This window comes from Miscanthus floridulus, chromosome 8 (assembly GCF_019320115.1).
Source record: "Miscanthus floridulus cultivar M001 chromosome 8, ASM1932011v1, whole genome shotgun sequence".
NCBI lineage: Eukaryota > Viridiplantae > Streptophyta > Magnoliopsida > Poales > Poaceae > Miscanthus > Miscanthus floridulus.
Genome location: NC_089587.1, coordinates 138,129,278 through 138,152,707, shown reverse-complemented (window position 1 = coordinate 138,152,707; position 23,430 = coordinate 138,129,278). Strand labels below are relative to the sequence as shown.

The 23,430-nt window shown below is 41.2% G+C and overlaps 1 protein-coding gene across 1 annotated transcript; it reads left to right on the top strand.

Moving 5' to 3' along the window:
• The first annotated feature begins 4,784 nt into the window (after positions 1-4,784).
• Positions 4,785-22,482, top strand: LOC136469917 (uncharacterized). The gene is made up of 3 exons (XM_066467934.1): positions 4,785-5,445; positions 5,569-7,925; positions 22,252-22,482. Exons 1-3 carry the CDS (start codon positions 4,785-4,787, stop codon positions 22,480-22,482), a joined length of 3,249 nt encoding a protein of 1,082 aa, XP_066324031.1.
• Positions 22,483-23,430: the final 948 nt, after the last annotated feature.

The window sequence follows — 23,430 nt, the reverse complement described above, 5'->3', positions numbered from 1 at the left end:
CTAGGGACTTTTTTCTGTTGACTACTGTTTCTAACCCTGGCACCACATGACCACATCACCTACTGTCAGGCTCAGGGACTAAGTGGGCACACTTCACCTAGCGGTGAATGTGCTTTTCTCATCTCGAGGCTATGACCAGGGACTGGCTGCCTCCTAGACTAGTTTTCTACTTTTCTTCTACTTTGGACCCTAGCACCATGTGACCACATCACCTACTATCAGGCTCGAGGACTAAGTGGACACACTTCACCTTGCGATGAGTGTGTTTGCTTTAATTTGGAAGACTCCACGCCTCTTGAAGCTGAAGAAGATTATCTCTCTTTCTCATGGTTGGACTCTAAGTGGGCACACTTGGTCCACTACGAAGAAATTTTCAATTCTAAACTTGAGCTCCTTACATCCTTATGGCAAGCCATACTTGGGTCACACTACTCGGCGATGGTTCATGCTGCTCTGCGATAGTTCACACTACTCGGCAATAGTTTACGCTGCTCGACGATGGTTCACGCTGCTCGACGATGGCTCACAACTGCTCGGCAACTCATTATGGTGGTCGGACCATGAGTTTGACTGCTTGGCTTCGTTCGAGCCTGCTCGGACAAGCTCAAGACAGTGTTGCATAATGGATCCAAGGCACATGAGGACTAGTTGTGGGGGTATGACCTCAGATACCATGACAAACCACATGGGCTATGCCCCTAGGGGTGGCCTAGCCCATAAGATGAAGCCATGCGGGGCACGACGCTGCTCGATGCCTCCCGCAAGACACCGAGAAGATATCCTGAAGATACTGCAAGATCTGTTAGGATACATATAATCCCATTATTCTTGTAATCTGTTATTACTTTCTGGTTATCTCGTAGATCTAACCAACTTGTAACCCTGCCTCCCAGACTATATAAGGCGGGCAGGGATGCCCACCAAACTCACGCAATATCATACAATAGCCAATATAATCCAACAGACCACAGGAGTAGGGTATTACATCATACTGATGGCCTAAACATATCTAACTCGTGTGTCTTTGTTGTCTTCTTGTTCTCGATTACACGCATCTCTGCCTATCAATCTACCTTCATGGGATACCCCTCGAAGGACTACCGACGATATTTTGTCAACATTTGTGGAGATTTTAATAGGCTATTCACCCCCTCTAGCCATATTAGGACCTTTTATTTGGCAAACTGCCATCCTCCGGATGAATCCTTTGTGAATACCCGTGCAACCAACATTGGTGAGGCGGTGGGAACCAACCGACCAAAGCTTGGGTGGAACGGAGCCTATAGGGGGTTGGGTTCCCCCATGGGTCGATCGTCCCCAAAAGACGCCATCTTGGCATAAGTTTTGTCTGGTGGGCCTCTAGGGATGTGTGGGCCATGCCTGTAAAGTTCACGCCATTTGGAGATTGTTTGGTTTGTTTTTGGGCCCTTTTTCTCAATATGCTTGGCCCTGATTTGGCCTGGTAGTAGGCCTTCCCCCCTTGGGCTCTTTTGCCTTGCGCAATATGGTGTCACATTTTGTTTCTTTGTACATTTTGAATGTATTTTCTATGTATTCCATGAATGTCCTCCTGCAAATGGTTAAACACCAAAACTTGTGAAAATTATTAGTTCCAAAGCCCTATGTCTAAGCTTGGTGTTATTTTAGCAGTTTTTTATATGGAAGTTGGCAATTAGAAATGTGAGTTAAGCACCACCAACAAGCTCCCCCACACTTACCCCTTTGCTCATCCTTGAGCAAAGTTTATAGATAAAAGTAATCATGAGCATAACATCCTAAGATATATGGCTTACATAAAAGTTATTCCAACACATTCCTTACACAAGTAGGATATGTGGCTTAAGCTAACATGTTTCCTTGGGCTATTGAAAGGCGGAACAATTCTTGAAACAAAGTCCTCTTTCCAATTTCACATCTTAGCAACTTGGAGTTTTGGAAGTTTTTTCTCAAGAAAAGCATAGGTCACATTATACTCCTCAAATGGCACTCTCAAATCACTTAATGGTGTATAAATCCTTACCAAGGCATAGTAATGTTTTGCCTTGTTTTGTTTTCTCCTATCTCTAAAAAGGTTTATGTGGGGCTTTAGGTAGGGATAAACAACATAGCATACTTGTATTGCATATGTTATAAAGTCAAATCAAGGATCCAAGGAGAGAAGTGCCATACTCTTAGATCAAGATGTGCATGTGTGTGGAAAAAGGGAAACTAAAACTATACTCCTTTTGTAGATATGATCTCTCTCTATAACTTGTTATTTTGAAACATGGCTATCTCTCTTTTTTCAATACATGAGCCTTCATGTGCTCATCATTTTTTTCTTTTGTACTTGGGCCTTTATGTGTCCATATTTTTTAAAGCTTTTTGCATAGCCCATGTCTCTCCTTCTAAACAATAGAGGTCATTATCTTTTTAGAAGAGGGAGTATTTCCCTAACAAACTTATTGTTGTCTACCCTAGTGTAGGAGCAGAATTTTTAGTGGATCTAGATGGAAGCATGTTTTTGCGTACTCCCAGTATAGGAGCAACTTGTATATGTGGGTGTACGTGATCTTGATCTTGGGAGCATAATAAATCTCTCAACAAGGGTCAACAAGACTTAACCAAACTCAATACAATAACAAGCAGCATATGTGGAAGGCTTAAAACTTGCAAGATGTCATATTTGGCTTTGGTAGAAATTGTTCACCAATTGAGGAGTATGTGATACTATGGCTTTATAACATTTTTATCAAAACAAATTCTCCAAGTGCTTTGACTAGAAATGGTAGGATTTCTAAGTCAGAACTATATCACACTTCAAAACAACTTAGTTCATATGATTGTCCTATTAGAATATTTTCCCACAAGCATAAGTGTATGTATATGGAACAAATTTTATGCAAGCTTATATCTTAAACATGTTATGAACATGTCACTTTTCAAAATTTTAAATGAAGTGCGGTTTGTTGAATTGCATAGGGGCATTGTTCATCAGGAGGTGACTGTAGGGGTAAATTGAGTTTAATTTTAGTGACCAAGATTTGTATGTGTTCAAACTCAAAATTGGAGGGAGTTGATAATGAGGACATTCCTAGCATTCACTCATCTCCAAATGAAACTACATTTGATATAGCTGGTCTGATTACAAGGAGTAGAGCAAAACAATTGGAGAAGGAAATTCATTCTCAGGTGAACGCTAACCTTATGCTTAATAATCAGATTATGTTGAATGGGCCTATGCTTTTGAGTACTTGTTTCAATGTTCTTAGGAATGATGGAGTGCACGAACAAGTATGGGATGATGATGGATTCTGCCCGCCAAATATAAGCAAGGAACCTGGACGTGCAAGAGAGAGAGAAAAGAACATTCAGCTACCATGAATAACAGTCGTTGGAGTGCAAGCAAATATTTCGGAAGTTAGGAATGCATACAGCCAGCAACCGGGTTGCTATCCACACACGTTCCAGCATGCATGCAGAAGAATGCCAACCATCCATGCATCCCACTAGGCCTGGCTATTAATAAAAGTAGTGTTACAACTTTCCACTACATATTCTCATGTATTTCTTCCAAACTGAAACTCAACTAGTATTATATATCCCTGTAATGGGTGATGTGAACAGTAACTTGGAGATTGCAAATTCAGAAATACAAACTCTTTGAGTTCTTGTTCCAGCGTGAGTCTTGAGAAGCTTGCAAACTTGTTCTTTTGATTCCTGAGGGAGTTGTAGAACGCCGAACTGCGGTTCACCCAGTTTGTACCTTCACATCTATACGGTGTGATTGCGTGGGCTGTTTTGTTGGTACGTGGAAGGGTGATTGTCTCGGTAGTTCATCGCGTGGGCAGCCTCTCGGTGCATTGCCTCTTCACTAGGTCATGCAGTGACAAGTTATCAAGTTCACGGATCCTTCGAGAAGATCGGGACACAACTACTCGTCACACGTGATCCATAGACGTGTGCCCATCATCTAGTACCAGAGCCTCCGTTTACTCATTAGGATCATTCTTATTTTGGTAGGATAGTTTTTTATATACCTACAGTCCACACATAGACAAATAGAAAACCTACAGCCTCTCATTTGTGCCTGATTTGTAGTTTGCATTATCGAGTTTTCAATCCTTTGAGACTTGTCTAGTTGCTGAAATTTTTTCTTTTCCACATCGTTCTAACTTTCATCCTTGATCAGCTGAATATATATATATTAAAAAAACCCACCCCATCCCACCCTTGATTGCTTTTTAACCACCACAAATTCCTGCCCTTTCCACCTGAGTTTTCTTGTTCTTTGGGATGCGCCACCCCTCTATGTTGTCTTTGTTGCGCACCCTTAGTTGAAAGTTGTGCTGCATTTGTCTCAGAAGATATCAAAAAAAGCGAGAGAATATATATAAAAAAAGAAGAAACAAAAGAGACTTGTGATCAGCACGCCAAAAGGGGCTTGAGCAGCACTTTGGTTAGGTGCGAGTTGTTTCCACTTCTTCCATATTGTTCCTTTCTTTTGCATCTTTTTCTTTCTATTTAGCAACTTAGACTTGTGTTATTTCTCTTTTGGATTATTATTCGATTTTGCATCACTACATTTCAGCGCACTACTTGTACATTTTATCCCCACCAAGCTCCACTAAAAAGCACCATGAGTTGTTGCACCGTAGTCTCTGGTACAATCACTCTTCCACTACAGATTGTAGCCCTGGTTCTTGCCCTTTCTAGGAAGAGAAAGAACTTGTTCAGTAAGTGGTGAGGGAGTGATTCCACATATATTCCACATATATATTGTCCTATTTTTCCCCTCTACTAATATGGCAGGACATGGAGATGGTGCCGCTGTTTCGGTGGAGGAATTCCAGGAGCTGCGTACACAAATGAATGATTTGATGCAACAACTACAAACTCTCCAATTGAACATGCCTCATAGAGAACCACCACCAAATGAGGATGATGACAATGAGGATAACGAGGCACCACGTCGTGCCGCTGGTCATGGACATGGATGTGGTGGGTTTGGCCATGGTTTTTGTCGTGCTCGGTGCGTTCTAGTTGGAGGTGGAGATTATGATGGTGATGATGATATGTTGTCCGACATGGATGATCATCGGCATGGTGTCCATCATGGTTATCGTGACCGCTATCATCATCGTGATGATGATGGTTTAAGCAAAGTGAAAGTGTCTATTCCAAAATTTAACAGAAAGGAAAGTGTTGATGATTATTTTGAGTGGGAGACCAAGGTTGATCAGATCTTTGATTTCTATACTTACCCTCCTGTCAAAAAAGCAAAGCTTGCTGCAATTGAGTTCATAGGTTATGCAATCACTTGGTGGAATCAAGTGTGTGCTGATTTCCGCCGTGTTGGACATGATCGTATTACTTGGGATGACATGAAACGAGAAATGAGGCAGAGATTTGTTCCTGCCCATTATTCTCGTGAGCTACATTTGAGGCTGAAACGTCTTGTCCAAGGTCATCGTAGTGTGGATGACTATTTTTAGGAAATGGAAATGTGTCTACTTCGTACCGATATCACTGAAGATGAGGAATCAATGATGGCTCGATTTCTGGTTGGTCTTAATAAACCAATCGCAGACAAGGTGGACATGACTAATTACAACACTATGGATGAATTGCTACATTTTGCAAAAAGGGCAGAACGGCAGCTTGCTGAGTCTTATAAGAACCGTGCTTCATTTTCAGCTCCTCATAGTTCTACTCCATGGCGCCATTCACAGCAGCACGGGTCAGGGGTGCACACACCTTCATCTCGTGCAACTTCTCGTTCAATTTCAACATCTGCCAAACATTTTGATTCAAGAGGCAAAGCTGAAAATTTCAATCAATCCAGCTCCTCTGTTACAGCAGCCCAACGGAAGACAAGCAAGATTGAGTGTTTTAAGTGTGGTGGTCATAGACATAAGCAAGCTGAATGTCCCAATAGACACACTATTATTGCACTTGCAGATGGTTCTTATGATTCTCAAAGTGAAGAGGAGGATGAGCCTATTACCCAAGCACTCGCAGACCTTTCTCTTGACACTTGTGAGTATTCAGCAGAGGATGGTACTTTTGAGCTAGGTCTGAATTGTTTAGCCATTCAATCTCTTCCAGATTTTGCTCAAGATGACTTATCCCAAGATGATGTTCTTCAGCATCCAGCTGAGATTACTTGTGCTGATCTTGATAAGTTGCTTGTTGATTTTTCTGATTTGGCGCCTTCTACTCTGAATACACCAGCCCCTTCTTTGGTGGTTCGGCGGGTTCTTTCAACACAATTTGTTGCTACTGAGCAAGGCCAGCACCATAATTTGTTTCAATCACAATGCAAAGTGAAAGGACAGGTGTGCCGCTTCATCATTGATGGTGGGAGCTACAACAATATTGTTAGTGCTTTACTTGTTGAGAAGCTTGGTTTGCAGACACGTCGCCATCCACATCCGTATCACATGCAATGGCTGAATAATTCTAGGATAGTGAAGGTTTCAGCTATGGTTCGCTTGTCATTCTCCATTGGTGACTATCATGGAGAGGTTGATTGTGATATTGTACCCATGCAAGCATGCCATTTACTGTTGGGTCATCCATGGCAATTTGATATGGATTCGGTGCACTTTGGACGGTCTAACAAATATACTTTCATTCACAAAGACAAGAAGGTGGTTCTTGTTCCATTATCTCCAGAAGAGATCTATGCTTCAGATGTGGCTCGCATGAAAAGAGAAGAATCTGAGAAAAGAAAATTGAGTGAGGCCCCCAACACTAGTAAGGGAGAGACTCCTAACCCATCCAGCCACATAAAGCCTCATTCCACTTCAAAACAGCTATGCCAAAATGAGTGCTTATTTGTGAGCAGGAGTGATTTGAGAGAAGTAAAGAACACCACAGCCCCATTCTTTGTGCTCTTGCACAAGGAGGTCCTACTTTCAACTACCGATTTACCTTCATTGCTGCCTAGTGTTGTTCTTGATCTCTTACAGGACTTCGAAGATGTTTTTCCCGATGAGGTGCCAGCTGGACTTCCTCCACTCCACAGAATTGAGCATCAAATTGATTTGGTACCAGGTGCTTCTCTTCCAAATCATCCAGCCTACCACACCAATCCTGAAGAGATAAAGGAAATTCAACGACAGGTAAAAGAGCTTTTGGACAAAGGGTATGTTCGTGAATCCTTATCACCATGTGCTGTTCCTATTCTTTTAGTCCCAAAGAAAGATGGCTCTTGGCGCATGTGTGTTGATTGTCATGCTATCAATGCTATAACTGTTAGATATTGCCATCCCATTCCACGGCTTGATGACATGTTAGATGAATTGAGTGGTTCAACTATTTTCACCAAGATTGATTTACGCAGCGGCTATCACCAAATTCGCATGAAAATTGGTGATGAATGGAAGACAGCATTTAAGACCAAATTTGGCTTATATGAATGGCTTGTGATGCCCTTTGGTTTGATGAATGCTCCTTCAACTTTTATGCGTTTAATGAATCATGTTTTAAGAGCTTTCATTGGCAAATTCGTGGTTGTATATTTTGATGATATCTTGATCTATAGTAAATCATTTGATGAGAATCTTGATCATATCCGTGCAGTCCTTGCTATTTTGAGAGTCGAGAAATTGTATGGAAATATTTCTAAGTGCACCTTTTGCACAAATCGTGTTGTTTTCCTTGGCTTTGTTGTGACTGCAGATGACATCCAGGTTGATGAAGAGAAGATTAAAGCGATAAAGGATTGGCCTACTCCTAAAAATCTGAGCCAAGTTCAAAGTTTACATGGTCTTGCAGGTTTCTACCGGTGCTTTGTTAAAGATTTCAGTGCAATCACTGCACCCCTTAACAATTTGACAAAGAAGGATGTTCCATTCAAGTGGGGAGATGAACAGGACCAAGCCTTCGAAGAGTTGAAAAGAAGCTTTGTGAAGCATCGCTGCTACAACTACCAGACTTTGGTAAGACCTTTGAGATCGAATGTGATGCAAGTGGTATTGGCATTGGAGGTATCGAGAAGCTACATGATGAGACAAGAAGGAATATCGAGAAGAAATTAGCACAATATGCAAAGCAAGCGAACAAAGGTAAGAAGAAGGTTACATTCCAGCCTGGAGACCTCATGTGGTTGCATCTACGTAAGGATCGATTTCCCCAATAGCGCAAGAGTAAGTTATCTCCTAGGGGTGATGGTCCGTTCAAGGTTTTACACAAGATAAATGATAATGCTTACAAAATTGAGCTGCCACCTGAATATTCCAATGTGAGTACAACATTCAATGTCAAAGACTTGCTTCCATTTGTTGGTGAGCCCAAGTCGAGGATGACTCCTTCTCAAGAGGGGGAGGCTAATGAGGACATTCCTAGCATTCACTCATCTCCAAATGAAATTACATTTGATATAGCTGGTCCAATTACAAGGAGTAGAGCAAAACAATTGGAGAAGAAAATTCATTCTCAGGTGAACGCTAACCTTATGCTTAATAATCAGATTATGTTGAATGGGCCTATGCTTTTGAGTACTTGTTTCAATGTTCTTAGGAATGATGGAGTGCATGAACAAGCGTGGGATGATGATGGATTATGTCCGCCAAATATAAGCAAGGAACCTAGACGTGCAAGAGAGAGAGAAAAGAACATTTAGCTACCATGAATAACAGTCGTTGGAGTGCAAGCAAATATTTTGGAAGTTAGGAATGCATATAGCCAGCAACCGGGTTGCTATCCACACATGTTCCAGCATGCATGCAGAAGAATGCCAACCATCCATGCGTCCCACTAGGCCTAGCTATTAATAAAAGTAGTGTTACAACTTTCCACTACATGTTCTCATTTATTTCTTCCAAACTGAAACTCAACTAGTATTATATATCCCTGTAATGGGTGACGTGAACAGTAACTTGGAGATTGCAAATTTAGAAATACAAACTCTTTGAGTTCTTGTTCCAGCGTGAGTCTTGAGAGGCTTGCAAACTTATTCTTTTGATTCCTGAGGGAGTTGTAGAACGCCGAACTGTGGTTCACCCAGTTTGTGCCTTCACATCTATATGGCGTGATTGCGTGGGCTGTTTCATCGGTACGTGGAAGGGTGATTATCTCGGTAGTTCGTCGCGTGGGTAGCCTCGCGGTGCATTGCCTCTTCACCAGGTCACACAGCGACAAGTTATCAAGTTCGTGGATCCTTCAAGAAGATCGGGACACAACTACTCGTCACACGTGATCCATAGACGTGTGCCCATCAGTTGAGAGTTGTGTTGCACAAACCATTGAAAAAGGAGCTACGTCAGAGGTGGTTTGACTAAACCAAAGGTTCAGCCAATCTTCTCTGGAGCCATCTGTTCCGTCCTTCTGCAAGTCGGATCATTTGATGTTGTGCAATGTGTTGGTGGGAGATCTTGAATGTGTGTTAGTTATGCCTGAGAGATCTCCCCCCACACTTATTCTTGTACCTAGTTTTTATTTAACAAAGAAAGACAAAAAGAAACAGATAAGGGCTCTACCAGTTGAAATACTAGAGAGCCTTAATTTTATTAATAATTATCATTATTGTATATTTATTTATTTATTTATTTTGTGTTCAACCAACTTTTTATTTTTTTAGCATAGCTCAAACAAGGATAAAGTAAGGTTGCAATTTTAATCATAGCCTTGATTCATCTCCATTATAAATTACTTCCATTGGTTATGACAACAATCACTCAAAGTTCATTAATCAAAATTAACACCATGTCTAATTTTGATTAAAGAAGACCATTTTAACCTAAGCACCATGCTTAATTTAAAAAGGCCTATGGATGTACCATGCACGATTGCATCCAAACCAGAGCATATATCATAAACAAGGAAAGCATAGATTTGCATGAGCAAGTTAATTCTTATGGAGACGAATATGAGTAAGGAAGTTGGTGAACATTTTATTTACCTTTGCATACCTGAGTGTTCTTACCAGTAGCATTTGTAGATAGAAGCTTCGAAGTTGCTGCAGCGGCGGCTTGTACATGGTCCATCTCAAGTTATCACTAAGGCTAGCCACACACGCAACTAGTGTGTATGGATCATGGGCCTTAGTGATAGCAAGGATCTAGAAGAAGAGAATGCTCCTTCTCTCTTCTTTTTTTCTTTTTTTCATTATAGATTTCTTTTTTTCTACTTTCCCTTTTTTATATAGCAAGGTGGAGCTGACATCATATTTTATTTTATTTTTTTTATTTATTTTTTCTTTCTTTTTGACCTAAGATGGCCATTGGTGTGGATGGAACTTTGTAATGGGATTTTCACCACCCTCCCCCACTCTTGAACTTTTGTGTAAAAGTCAAGTGTTTAATGTCGGGGTCTTCTTTTTTGAGTGTGTTCCATTACCAAAGATCATCATGGTATATAGTCAATGCAGCTCCCATGTTTTTAGGCATCTTACGTTCCCCTATTCTTCTTGATCTTCGCCTGAAAGGGTTAGCGAACAAGAATACTCGAAGGTGCATACTATCCTGACAACATGTTCTTGCTTTTATTAGTAAAGGTTTTTTTAATGATAATCTAGGGTATCTTCTGGTAGTGCTTTGTTTACGGTCACAAGCTCGACCTGTGGGAACTTCATCTTGCAGCCAATAGTGGTGGTTCAGTTCCTAGCTTCACCACCAGGCATTTAGCATTATCGTTCAAGCTGCAAAGTTAGTACCACAACGCATCCATGAGATTTTCAATATTTGTGATAAACATATGCATCCACAACCATTCTTCTAAAAAGTGTGTAAATGAGGACTAAGAGATGGTTGTGGTCCTCATAGAAGCATGTGGCACTAAGCGTGATCAACTTTGGAGACTCTAGAAGTGAGCATGAAATGCGAGGGGTCTCTAAAGAGGAACCTTCATGCTTGTTAATGGAATCATTCTTTTTGAGCTCTAGAGTTGGTGCTCCGAGATTGTCCATGGTACAGAGGTTTTGGCCAGAGGGACATGGTTTTGGTTTGAGTGAGGTTGGTGATCGACGTTCGGTTTCATAAGCAAACTTTAGATGAAACGAACGAAGATAAGAATTTCACCTCCTCAAATAGGTCATTGTTGGGATGATGCTTCGCCATTGGGATTTCTAGGTGAGAGATAGAAGTGGTGGAAGTAGTTGTTCCCAACTTTTTGTCAAGGCTCCCATGGGAAGATTTTTCTTGAAAAAGTTTTTCTAGAGGGTAGCCTATGAGAAGATCAAATTGGAGGATGGCAAAGATGTGGAAATCTAAGTGAACCTTAGTGTTATCTATTCTGACGGAAATGGTCCTGGCAATCCCACTACACTCAAAGATGAGTTCTGATGGACTTTTGAAAAGTTTGTTGGTCGAAACTAATGACATGTCGCTCAAAAGATTTTTTGCAAGGAATTCTGACATGATGCTAGTCCTGACTATGGGGTTGTACAGGGCTTATACCTCAGTTCCTCTTAACGAACAAGACATGGCCGTGGAAGGTGAAAGAACCCGAATTGCTTTGGAAGAACATTTCACTTCCATTAACCATTCCTTTGATGGTTCTACCTTGGGGGAAGGGAGTGTAGACTTTTCATGCCTAAAGTATCTCGAGGTATTGCCATAATCCCCAAATTTGATAGGGTACTCCGAAGGATGAAATACTCTTTCCTTCAGTGTTCGTGGTTTGGGTGAGGGTTCATGAGTCAAATCTAAGGATGGTATGTGTTTGGATTTGACTGATGAGGACTCCTCAACATTCGACGTAACTTTTGCTTGGAGGGATTTAGTTCTTATGATGGAAGAAGAGTGGTTGTGTATGAAGTGCTCAAGGAATTATACTTGTTCCGTCATAGTTTTGTGTGTAAAACGACCTCCGGCAGTCACGTCTAGGCACAGGTTAGCATCCATACCCAAACAAAAGAGTCGCAGCAATATGTTGTTGGGTAAAGACAAGTCTGGGCCACCATGTATTAATGCTGAAAACTTGGCCCAGGCTGCACCTATAGACTCCTTCCCACGCTACTCGAGGATTGCCCTTGGTAGAGAGTCGATATGGGACATAGGGAAGAATGCAAAGTGAAACTTGTCTTTAAGTTCATCCTAGTCCCTATTTGTATTTTCTACGGCATGTGTGTACCATTACTTCACCTTCTCTATGAGAGAAAAGGGAAATAATTTCCACTTTAGAGTTTCCTGTGTCATGCCTGAGATGCTCAGGCACGAACACATTTCCTCAAACTCGTGCATGTGATGGCAAGGGTTTTCATTATAATGCCCAGAGAAGGGTTGTGCCCAAACCATGGCTATTAAGCTAGGGCTGAGTTCACAGATAGATGAAATCTTTTGTTTAGAAGATGGCTCAGGGAACTCACCCTTTGAAGCAGACCAGTATTGGATAGGAGTGGTTTTCATGGTGAAAATATTATTGTGTTTTTTATGAAAAGAAAAGATACAGATACGAGGATGAATTAGGTTCGAAGAAAATGCAGCAACCATTCCCCGGCAATGGCGCCAGAAATTCTTGTTGGTATTTCTTAACGCATACAGAAATAATCTACAAGCACACGGAAGTACCGTTGTAGCACTTCACCCAGAAATATTCAGGGTATCGTATTCTCCATAGGGAACGGAGGTACTCTTCTAGCTAGTTCATCCAAGGACAACACAAGGGTAGAGTTAGTAGAGGTTGAAATGGATTCCTATGGTTTTACGGTCTAAGGTTAGATAAACACTACTCCTACTTGCTCACTTTGGGCACCGAACCGCACCTGGTCTACCAAGCGATACCGGCCTGTAGCTCTATGTTGAACCCGGACATGGGGGGTTACAAAGGATGGACGGGGCTATCACCATTTGCCGTCTACCCCTCAACCGTGGGGAACGAGGCAAACGAAGGTAGCCTCTAGCCTATACACCACGTCTACGCTATCGACTACTACTCTAGAGCACTAGTAAGGGTTATCTGTCTTTATCAGGGCCCTTCTACTAGAGCATCTGCCATGGGGACGGATGACGATCCTGCAAACAAGTAAAAATAAAGTTTAACTAAACAAAAGACTTTATACCATAAGAATCATGAATACTCACTTAGCGGAAAACCCCATTGAGGCACAAGTATCTGTTGAGGTGCAAAGCGGGGAGACACCGATAGGCTCGGCTCTTCCCTGAACTCTCCCTCACATCTCTCCCTTGCAACTCTAGCTAGCTACTAGGGCCTAAGCCCTTTGAAGTGTTTCTCTAACTCAAGTGAGGAGTGCTCTTCTTCCTTGTTGTGGTGTGTTGAATAAGAGGGAGTGAGGGGGTATTTATAGGTTGAGAGGAGGAATGAAGGCCACTCAATGCGCCATGTTAGCAATCCGTGTGCCTCTCCACCATAGCCCTTGGATCAAACCATCATATGATGGATGGTGGAGATGGAGTGGAGTTGTGCTTCCTTGCATGCCTTCCTATCTTGAGCAAACCACCATCCTTCGAACGAATCCTTTGTGAATACCCATGCAACTGATGTTGGTGAGGCGATGGGAACCAACCGACCAAAGTTTGGACTAAATGGAGCCTGTAGGGGGTCGGGCGCCCCCATGGGTTGGACACACCCTGGAGACATCGTCCTAGCCCAAGTTTTGTCTGGTGGGCCTCTAGGGATGTGTGGGCCATGTTTGTAAAGTTTCACGCCATTTGGACATCGTTTGGTTTGTGTTTGGGTCCTTTTTCTCCATATGCTTGGCCTTGATTTGGCCTGGTAGTAGGCCTTCCCCCCTTGGGCTCTTTTGCCTTGCGCAATATGGTGTCACGCTTTGTTTCTTTGCACATTTTGAATGTATTTTCTATGTATTCCATGAATGTCCTCCTGCAAATGGTTAAACACCAAAACTTGTGGAAATTATTAGTTCCAAAGCCCTATGTCTAAGCTTGGTGTTATTCCATAAAATGTGAGTTAAGCACCGCCAATAGTGTTGAAGCTAGATGATGGTCATGGTGAAGGTGATGGCCACAAAAGAGATGATCAAGTGCTTCACATTTGGAAGAGAAGAAAGAGAAAAACAAAATTGGGTTCACGGCAAAGGTATATTGATAGGAGCCATTTTTTGTTTGCACTCAAGACACTATAGAGGGTGTGAGTGATTTAGGATCGATAGCCATACTATTAAGAGGAGAAATCTTTGGCTAAACAGTCTATTGAGTGCCACTAGGTGACATGATTCTTGCATATGCAATAGGAAGGTAGTGTGCTAACAATTAACCCTTGAAAAATGCTAACATACGTGCACACAAGTTCTATACTTTGTGGTTAGCAATCTAGAAGCAAGGGTGAAGTGGGTGTGGACTTAGATAAAGAAAAGGAGGAGAAGGGGAAGGGCCGGACACTGCCATCGGGGTGGACCTACGTGTCCGGTACCTAACCCTAGGTCTCAGTCAGCCATGCTGGCTTGACCGGACGTAGGGATCGGACGCTAGACATGTGTCCAGTCAGTGGATCTAGAGAGAGTGCAAGACGACCTCGCGACCAGACCCTGAATAGTGTTTGTGACTAGACGCCACTACCCTAGATCTTGACATCACTGTCGGTTCAAAAACCCCCTTCACTGCTAGATTTTGAACCGATAGTGGCATACCGGCAGTGATGGGGGTTTGATATCACTGCCGGTTCTTATAAACCGATACTGATATGAACCAACAGTGATGTGGTTTCTAGGAAAGCCAAAAAATTCATCGAGAAAATGGGGTATTTTTTTAATATCGTGAGAGGCCCCAGACAGCCACACGGTCGCACGTCGCAAGTCACAAGTCACGCGATTTTTCACGCACTTTGCAGCCACCAGTGCTCAAACCCCTGATCTCCTACTTCACGTCTTCGGCCCCTAACCACTCCACCTGCAAGTTATTTGTGTCCAATGAGGTTTTCGTCCTAGCCATTTTATATTTATCTGATTTTGAAATGAGTATTTGGGGCCCTAAACAAATTCAAATGAAAAAGTTATCAACTACAAAGTTTTATAACTTTTTGAGATCTACAACTTTTATTTTGATAGTTTCTCCATCCGAGGTCGTTTACAAAATTTGAATTTCAAATTTAAGAAATTCAAACATAGTTTTCCATGACTAGATGATTTCAAATCAAAACGTTATCAACTACAAAGTTTCATAACTTTTTTAGATCTACAACTTTCGTTTTGCTGTTTGACCATCTAAGGTCATTTAAAAATTCAAATTTCCAATTTTTTGAAATTCAAATGTAGTTTTCCTTGAGAAGATGATTTCAAATCAAAAAGTTGTCAACTACAAAGTTTCTCCAACCGAGGTCGTTTATAAAATTTAAATTTCAAATTTTAGAAATTCAAAAGCAATTTTCCTCTACAAGATGATTTCAAATCAAAACGTTGTCAACTACAGAGTTTCATAACTTTCTGAGATCTATAACTTTTATTTTGGTCATTTGATCATTTATTCATCTGACATAGTGGTAGTAACATTTATGAAACTATAAGAGAGATATGTAGATTTTGTGAACAATGTTACTACCACTTTATCGGATGAAAAAATGACCAAAATAAAACTTATAGATCTTGATAAGTTCTACGACTTCTATATTTATGACTTTTTCAGCTGAAATTATTTAGTGTTCTAAAATGACGTTTGAAATTATATTTTTTGAAATTCAAAATTCAAATAGATAAAACACAGTCACATGAAAAGATAGATAAAATAATAGCGGTAAGAATATAATAAATTGATAGACCATTATTTTAGAAATTTTTATGAAAAAAAACATCTAATTTGAAGCTAGTATGAGGGAAAAAGACTAGTTACAAGTTTTAGCCGGAGATTAAAAAGAGAAATCAGAGTTCTTTAACAATTTCAAAATTTAATTTCAAACAGCATTTTCAAGTAGTAAATGATCTCAAATGAAAAAGTTTTTAACTACAAAGTTGCATAACTTTTTGAGATCTACAACTTTTGTTTTGGTCGTTTCTGCATCCAAGGCTGTTTGAAAAATTCAAATTTTAAATTTTAGAAATCAAACGTAATTTTCGTTAGATAGATTATTTCAAATGAAAATATTTGGACATCCAAAGTATCTCAAATTAAAAATGTTTGAGCTACAAAGTTATAGATCTCATCGAGTACTACAACTTTGATATAAAGTTCGTCTTTATCGGACATCATATGGGAAACTTATGAAGTTTTCTTGCAGCATATCACTGTCGGTTCAAGCCACGAACCGACAGTGATAGTATCAGTGTTGGTTCTTGGCTAAAACTGGCAGTGATGACCCAATATCACTACTGGTTCTTTGCTAAAACCGATAGTGATATGAACCGACAGTGAATACCCAAATATCAGTGTCGGTTGGTCCTATCACTGCTGGTTTTAGCCAAAAACAGGCACTGATGGACTATTACTGACGGTTTTTTAAAATTCGATAGTGATGAGGCCGACAGTGATGTCCAATTCTGTAGTAGTGCACGTAGGGGTCGCGTCAGGTCATCGATGATGTACACTGTCGTTAATCTCGCGGTGGAGCGAAGTGAAGAACGGACGCACCGGGGCGTCCGATCACCCTTGACCTGACGCGCCCGGACGTCAAAAACATGCTTTGGGAGCTCTCTGTTGTTGACCGGACGTAGAGGCGTGTCCGGTGAGTGGCTAACATGCGCTGGCAAAGGCGCCAATGGTCGGATTCAAACATGCGTGACATGGCACTCGCTGGTTGGCTCGGAGGAGCGACTGGACTCAGCGATCAAACGCAGGGGCTATGTCCAGTCAGTGCGTCCGGTGCCCCTTCGATAGCCCAATGGCTCTTTAAGCTTTGGGACTCTATAAATAGGAAGGTACCAGCTTGGGGCTCTCTCTCTTGGCACTTTGACATACTTGATATCCTTGTGAGTCTCAGTAAATACCTCCCACTCTCATCTTCATCATGGATTCATCATCATAGTGAGATTGGGAGTGATTCCAAGTGCATTTGCTTGAGTGATTGCATCTAGTGGCACTTGAGGATCATTGTGGCTGTAGATTTCTTGTTACTCTTGGAGGTTGCCGCCACCTAGATGGCTTGGAGCAGCGGAGGAGCTTCGGCACATGTTGGTGATTGTTCGTGGCCGGCTCCGGTGATTGTGAGGGGTCTTGCACCTTCCCTAGCGAAGAGCCATAGGATAGCTCTAGTAAATTGCTCGTGTCATTGAATTACCTCACTTGTGGGTAGGTTTTTACGGTGTCCAATTATGTGGACGAGGTTCGTGTAACACCTCTTAGCCGTTGAACCACCAAGTGTTAGTCGACACAACGAGGACTAGCATGTCGGCAGGTACGTGAACCTCGGGAGAAAAATCTTGTGCCTCTTGTGTGATTAGATTTCTCTTGGTGATTGATTGACTTCATCTTGTGATTGGTTCATTCCTCTATATGGCGTTATAATCACCATACTCACTCAATTATTTTCTTGCAAACTAGTTGTAACAAGCTCTTTAGTGTAACTAGTTTTGAGAGCTTGCTTGGTAGCTTAGTTTCATCTAGTGGAGTTATTTAGTGTAGCCTTATTGAGAGCTCTTAGTGAGTAGTGACTTAGTCTCTTGTGTGACTAGAGATCATAGCTACTAGAATTATTGAGTAGGTGGCTTGCAACCCTTGTAGAGTTAGAGCAATATTGTATTACGCCATTTGTTGTACTAATCATTTGCTCTAGTGCTTTTTAGAGATTTTAATAGGCGATTCACTCGCCCTCTAGTCATATTAGGACCTTTCAAAGGGCTTAAACGGTTTTAGAAATAAACTTTGGGTTCCTAATGCAAAACTTACTTTTTCAATTTATTTATTTTTCGCTTAGGCCGGTTGTGGTCGGCGGCGGATTCGGTCCCAGCTGGCTGTGTTGTGTTCTGGGCCGAAGCCCATGGCCCAGCCGCATAGTAGCACTTTCCTTTCTTTTCTGTTTTCTTTTCTTTTAAACCAGTTGAGAATTATAAAAATCATAGAATATCATAAAATCACAAAAATACCAAACCAGTTTTGTTACACTAATTTTTTACTATTGCTACACAGTAAACATATAATATCATATGTTTTAGTATAAAGTTTTTTGTTATATCTATAGATCTATGTTTTTATGTAGTCTTGTTGTTGTGAAATTTTTATCCATACATGTCTACTCTCACCGTGCTCCAATTTTTTTAGGTGTCGTAGATATACCTACACCTAATATAGTTATTAAAGAGCCAAAATTTCAGGCCCTTTTTTTTGGTCCACCTCCCCCTAATAACTACTTGATAGTGTAGTTTCTTTCGTTCAAAATTATATAACCCATACTTATGTGAGTTAAAATAGCTCACGTCTAGAATGATATGGAGTCTGATTCCAAGATGTATTGGGTTGTGTATATGATGTGAACTCATGAACCATGTTTATATGAGTAAGAACAACTCACGTCTAAAGATGATTAAGTTGAGTGTGAGCCAATGGTGGTAGCTTAACTTGGTCCGGGTAATTGGAGGGTCGCCAGAGGGGTCTGACCGTAGCTAGTGGCTAGCTGGCGCGGCTGGGGGCAGCCCTGAGAAAGCTAGCGCCAGTCAGGTGCAATTGCATCCCCCACCCTAAATGGCACGGCCAATATAAGGGGCTGGGACAAAGAAAATACGCACGTGACGAAAAAACCCTTAAGAGAGGAGGAAACAACTTGCTATTGAATGTGGAAAGTTAGTTGGAGAAAAAAATTAGCAACTTCTTATTTGTAACTCTGTGAGTGTGAAAACTGTCTCTGCTCATGCCACCGATAATGCAATAAATTGTTCTCCCATTGCAACGCACGGGCATGTTTGCTAGTAACGATTATTTTACGAATTTGATTTGCCCTGGCCAATAATAAGTATCCCCAAGCTTTTGGGTACTAGAGGTATACAACTAGAATAACTAGTTGAATTCCACGCGCGTTGCTACGGGAATTTGGGGTTACAATTTAGAGAACATATCTGGAGTTGAATGGGGAAAAGATGTGAATGAGATATTACTGGTGATATCTAAAGTCAACAATTTAGTTTGTAGATGATGGTTGACTAAATTCATCATCATATATATATATATATATATATATATATAGAACTACTATCCTGTAGCTGGCTACAAAATAACTTATTCTGTAGCCACTTTGAGTTATGATAATTACTATGTTAATTTACGAGATTATAGTAACTTCTTACTAAGTGGTTTAATATAACGTTATGGTAAATATCCCCGTGTGTTATAGTAACACAACTATCGTAAATATGTATTGACATTATGGTAAATTAGTATATAAAATTATAGTAAATGGAGGTGGCTACAGAATAACTTATTCTGTAGCCACTTTGAGTTATGATAATTACTATGTTAATTTACGAGATTATAGTAACTCCTTACTAAGTGGTTTAATATAACGTTATGGTAAATATCCCCATGTGTTATAGTAACCCAACTATCGTAAATATATATTGACATTATGGTAAATTAGTATATAAAATTATAGTAAATGGAGGTGGCTACAGAATAACTTATTTTGTAGCCGGCTACTGAATAGCCTCTCCCTATATATATATATATATATATATATATATATATATGTATATATATATATGTATATATATATATATATATATATATATATATATATATATATATATATATATATACCGGCATATACGTATAGGCTGTGAGCTTTGGAATACACGTGGTTTTAGTAGAAAAGCCAAAAAGAAAAGATAAAATGTAGCAGTATTCAGATTATACTACATATCCGGTAAACTAATCCTTAAAAGCTATGAAATACGAAAGCTTAAAAATGAAAATATATGATCATATATAGAGGCACAAACTAAGGTAAAACTATTATCCAGTTTGAATCCCAGCTAAAGATTATCGAGTTTAAACCCGTGACCCTGCCTGCTCTCCTTTTCTATCTTTTCACACATCTTCGGGCACTTGCTCGTTCGGCGATACGGCACCTCGCGCACATGACGGCCTTGACCTAGTGACGACGGAGGTGGAGGTGTCTGGAGGAGCAGGCCGTGGTGACCGATGCTCATTGTGCCGGAGACGGCAAGGTGCCAGGAATAGAGGCGACTGGAGGAAGATGTGGTGGTGCTCGCTCACGGTGCCGGGAATAGAGGCGGCTGGAGGAAGATGTGGTGGCGCTTGCTCGGTCGGAAGCAGCGCTACGCCGGAGGAGAAGGTGGAGATGGCATGGCATTCATGGCGTCGTGTGGATGCTTCCGGTGAAGGTACCGATGGGTTGCTTGGCTCGGAGCATGGACATGATGGGGAAGGGCGGTGATGGTACGTTGTTGGCGTCCAGACGTCTAGCGTCGTCGACACCATCTTCCACGCCTCTTTGGCATCCGACGCCCAAGGATCACGGCTTGGAGCTGCTACCGTCAATGGCTTGAGGCTCCACTACCGGGTGTGGCGCTGCCATACCGATGGCCTGGGCAGCCGGATCCACTGCCGAGGAGAGCAGTAGCACACTATTTAAATGCAAAGGCGACGACGATGGTTCACTTCAGGTACATAAATTGATGTGGCAGATGAATGGATGCGGCAAATGGCAATAATCAGTTTGTTTGTTTGGCCGTGGCTTGTCATAAACGATCGTAAATTTTCAACCGAAACAGTATTTTTTTCTCACACAAACCAGCCAGCAGTACTTCTTCACGAACCAGCAACGATATAAACCAGCCAACCGAACAGGCTGAATGCGTGTGTGGTTGTGCCCGTTCGCTTTTGTGGCAGATGAATGGATGCGGTAAATTGCAATAATGCCTGTATGGCTGTGCGCTTGTGTGCAAATTGTGCAATTGAACGTACAATGCGTTAAGCTGAGGGAGGGAGGCTAATAGGTGCTAGGGTAGGGAGGTGAAGAGATGAATTAGCAGCTCTAAAAACTGCTGTTGACATCAACTCTGTAAATTGAAAATTGCCACACGGATGGATAGATGGAACTCTGGATGCGTGGGCCAAGAGGGAATGATGACGTAGAGCGTTGTAGATTGAGAAAAATTGGTTAATGGAGTTTTGCTTTATAAGAGTATATAAGATTAGAACCATCACAATATTAGAGATGACAGGCGAGTGGTTGTCGTGGTGAATTGGTGATGCATCCGCATCAACTGAATGTGTTTTGCTTTACCCGTACGTTGTAATTGGAAGCAGAAAAATTAATGTAAAAATGTATGCAAAAAAACAAAGTATTTTGAGAGATGGACAGACAACAATAAATCTGATCTTATTAACAACATATTGTTTTTGAGTCATATTGAAACTTGAAAGTAAGCACAAACTAGTTTCTTTTTTGTGTTAAAACAATTTTTCTATAATTTTTATATTAAATCAGATTTTAGTATTTTTAGGCGCATATTTATCTGAAAAAAGTATTTAGATAGTTTTAAAAATTATTTCTGTAATTTCTATAAACTTTATTGATCCCTCCGAACTATCGTGAAAGTTCAATTTATCTTTCTCATGGCTCATGTGGTCTCACGTAGACGATTAATGTGGTACTATATTAGTTTTCCTTTTTTTTTTTTTGAACCTAGGTACTACTTCATTAGTTAAAACCGCTTTAACCGTTCACAGAAATAAAATCGGATGATTTTAAGAATCGAACGATCGAGTCACATCCAGTTTTCTAATTGAGTAAGGACGTAATAATCGAGAGAGGTCACCTAGACATTTCTCCTGTAATTTGCTCGACACAAGTTTAGACTATGTCTAGCCAACAATCGGTTGTTTTAGCCTCTCCTAATAACTGAATTTTTTCATGCACTTACACTGTCTTTTAGTTATATTTACACCACCTTTTTACTACATTTACAATGATATATTCAGTGTAATTTATTGGACAGAGTGATGCAATTTAGGGATAACACAAGATCTTAGACAAATATATGTCAAATTTTCAAAAAAAAATTACAAAAATTTTCTATGGATTCTAGATATAGAGAAAAATATATATCAAATTGTTCACAAATGTTATCAAATTGTTCACAGACTTACAAATGGAAGAACAGATAGCAGAGAAAATAGTGGCTTGTACTATAGGCAGTGCTCAGCTGGTAGATGTATATGTATTCCCTTCATATAGGAAAAAAATGACGTCCTGGCTCCTCCCCTGGATTACGATTAAAACATCGTTTTAGCCATGCAGCCGCTAAGCTAGACTTCTTTGCCACCGCCTCATCGATCTATGCACGCATGCAGTTACTCCACGCCGCGCATGGGTTGCTCGCCTCGATTCTCATGCGCCGCACAGCTCTCCCTCTCGTATGCTCGTCCGCGTTCGGTATCTTAAAGCCGCTCGCTCACATCGCAGCTCGCCGCACCGCTCGCACTTGCCTACCTGCTCGCCGGTCCATTCGCCGCACCTCTCCGCTCGCCGGTCCTCGTGCGCATGGCTTCATCGCATTCTAGGGATGCGGCACCGGCGGACTCGACGTCGGAGGAGTTGGCGCCGGACTCCATGGAGATGGCGATGGAAGACGTCGCCGAGCAGGACTCTAGCGCCATGGAGATGACTTCGGAGTCCTTCGTGCCGGACTCATAGATGGCACCGAACTCCGTCACGCCGGAGTTGTAGGAGCTCGCGCTAGACTCAGAGATGGTGCTGGATTCCTTGCCGTCGGGCTCTTTTGTATGCGCTCGCTGTCATCTGTCCATGAGGACCGCCAAGCATGGAACCGTGTGCATTCGCGGTTCTAGCCATGCTCTCGCTGTGGTCTCGTCCACGCGGACTACATAATCGACGCCATGGTCGGCCTCGTCAAGTTGGACTACGAGCTTTTCATCCAGCATTACAAGGACTTGCTGCCGAGAAAGGATGACGCCAAAGCATCGGTAAGCATTACTAAGATTGTTACATGCAGCAAGAGTAGCCTCGGCTAAATTTAGTTCTAATTAATTGTTACAAGAATGTCTCTACTAATTAAGCTAACTAGCATCCATCTAATTGTTTCATGCAGCAAGAGTAGCCTCGGCTAAATTTAGCAAAGATGGATCACGAGGGATAGAAGTTGGCAGTCGATCTTCTCTTTCTAGTGTATCTTTTTTCATGAGAGGAATCTTAAACTTGTTGCATCCTTTCACCTTCATAGCTTCAATGTAAACACTTTGCAGTGTTACAAACATTCGGTTAGCTTTGTGTGCCAAGTACTCTATGAATGCCGACAAAACAAGTGTGCAACAAATGAATGAATGAGCAAATTTGTAGTTGATGAAACAATGAAACATGTGTCAACAATTTGATCAAATTACCTCTTGCACTGCTAGAACTAGAGCTTCTATTGTTTTTGCATTCTTCTTGTATTGAATTGCTTGAATAGCTCGAAAAAACCCTAAGTCAAGAATGTTGAAATCCAGAGAATTGGGTGGCTGACAAATTAGGCAAATATCAAATCCTTCTTGCTTAGCAGCCTCACAAAAATCCGGATCATCCAATTTCAAATGGGTAGGTGCATTATCTTGTTGAATGAAGATTGGTTTGCCCACATCTTCT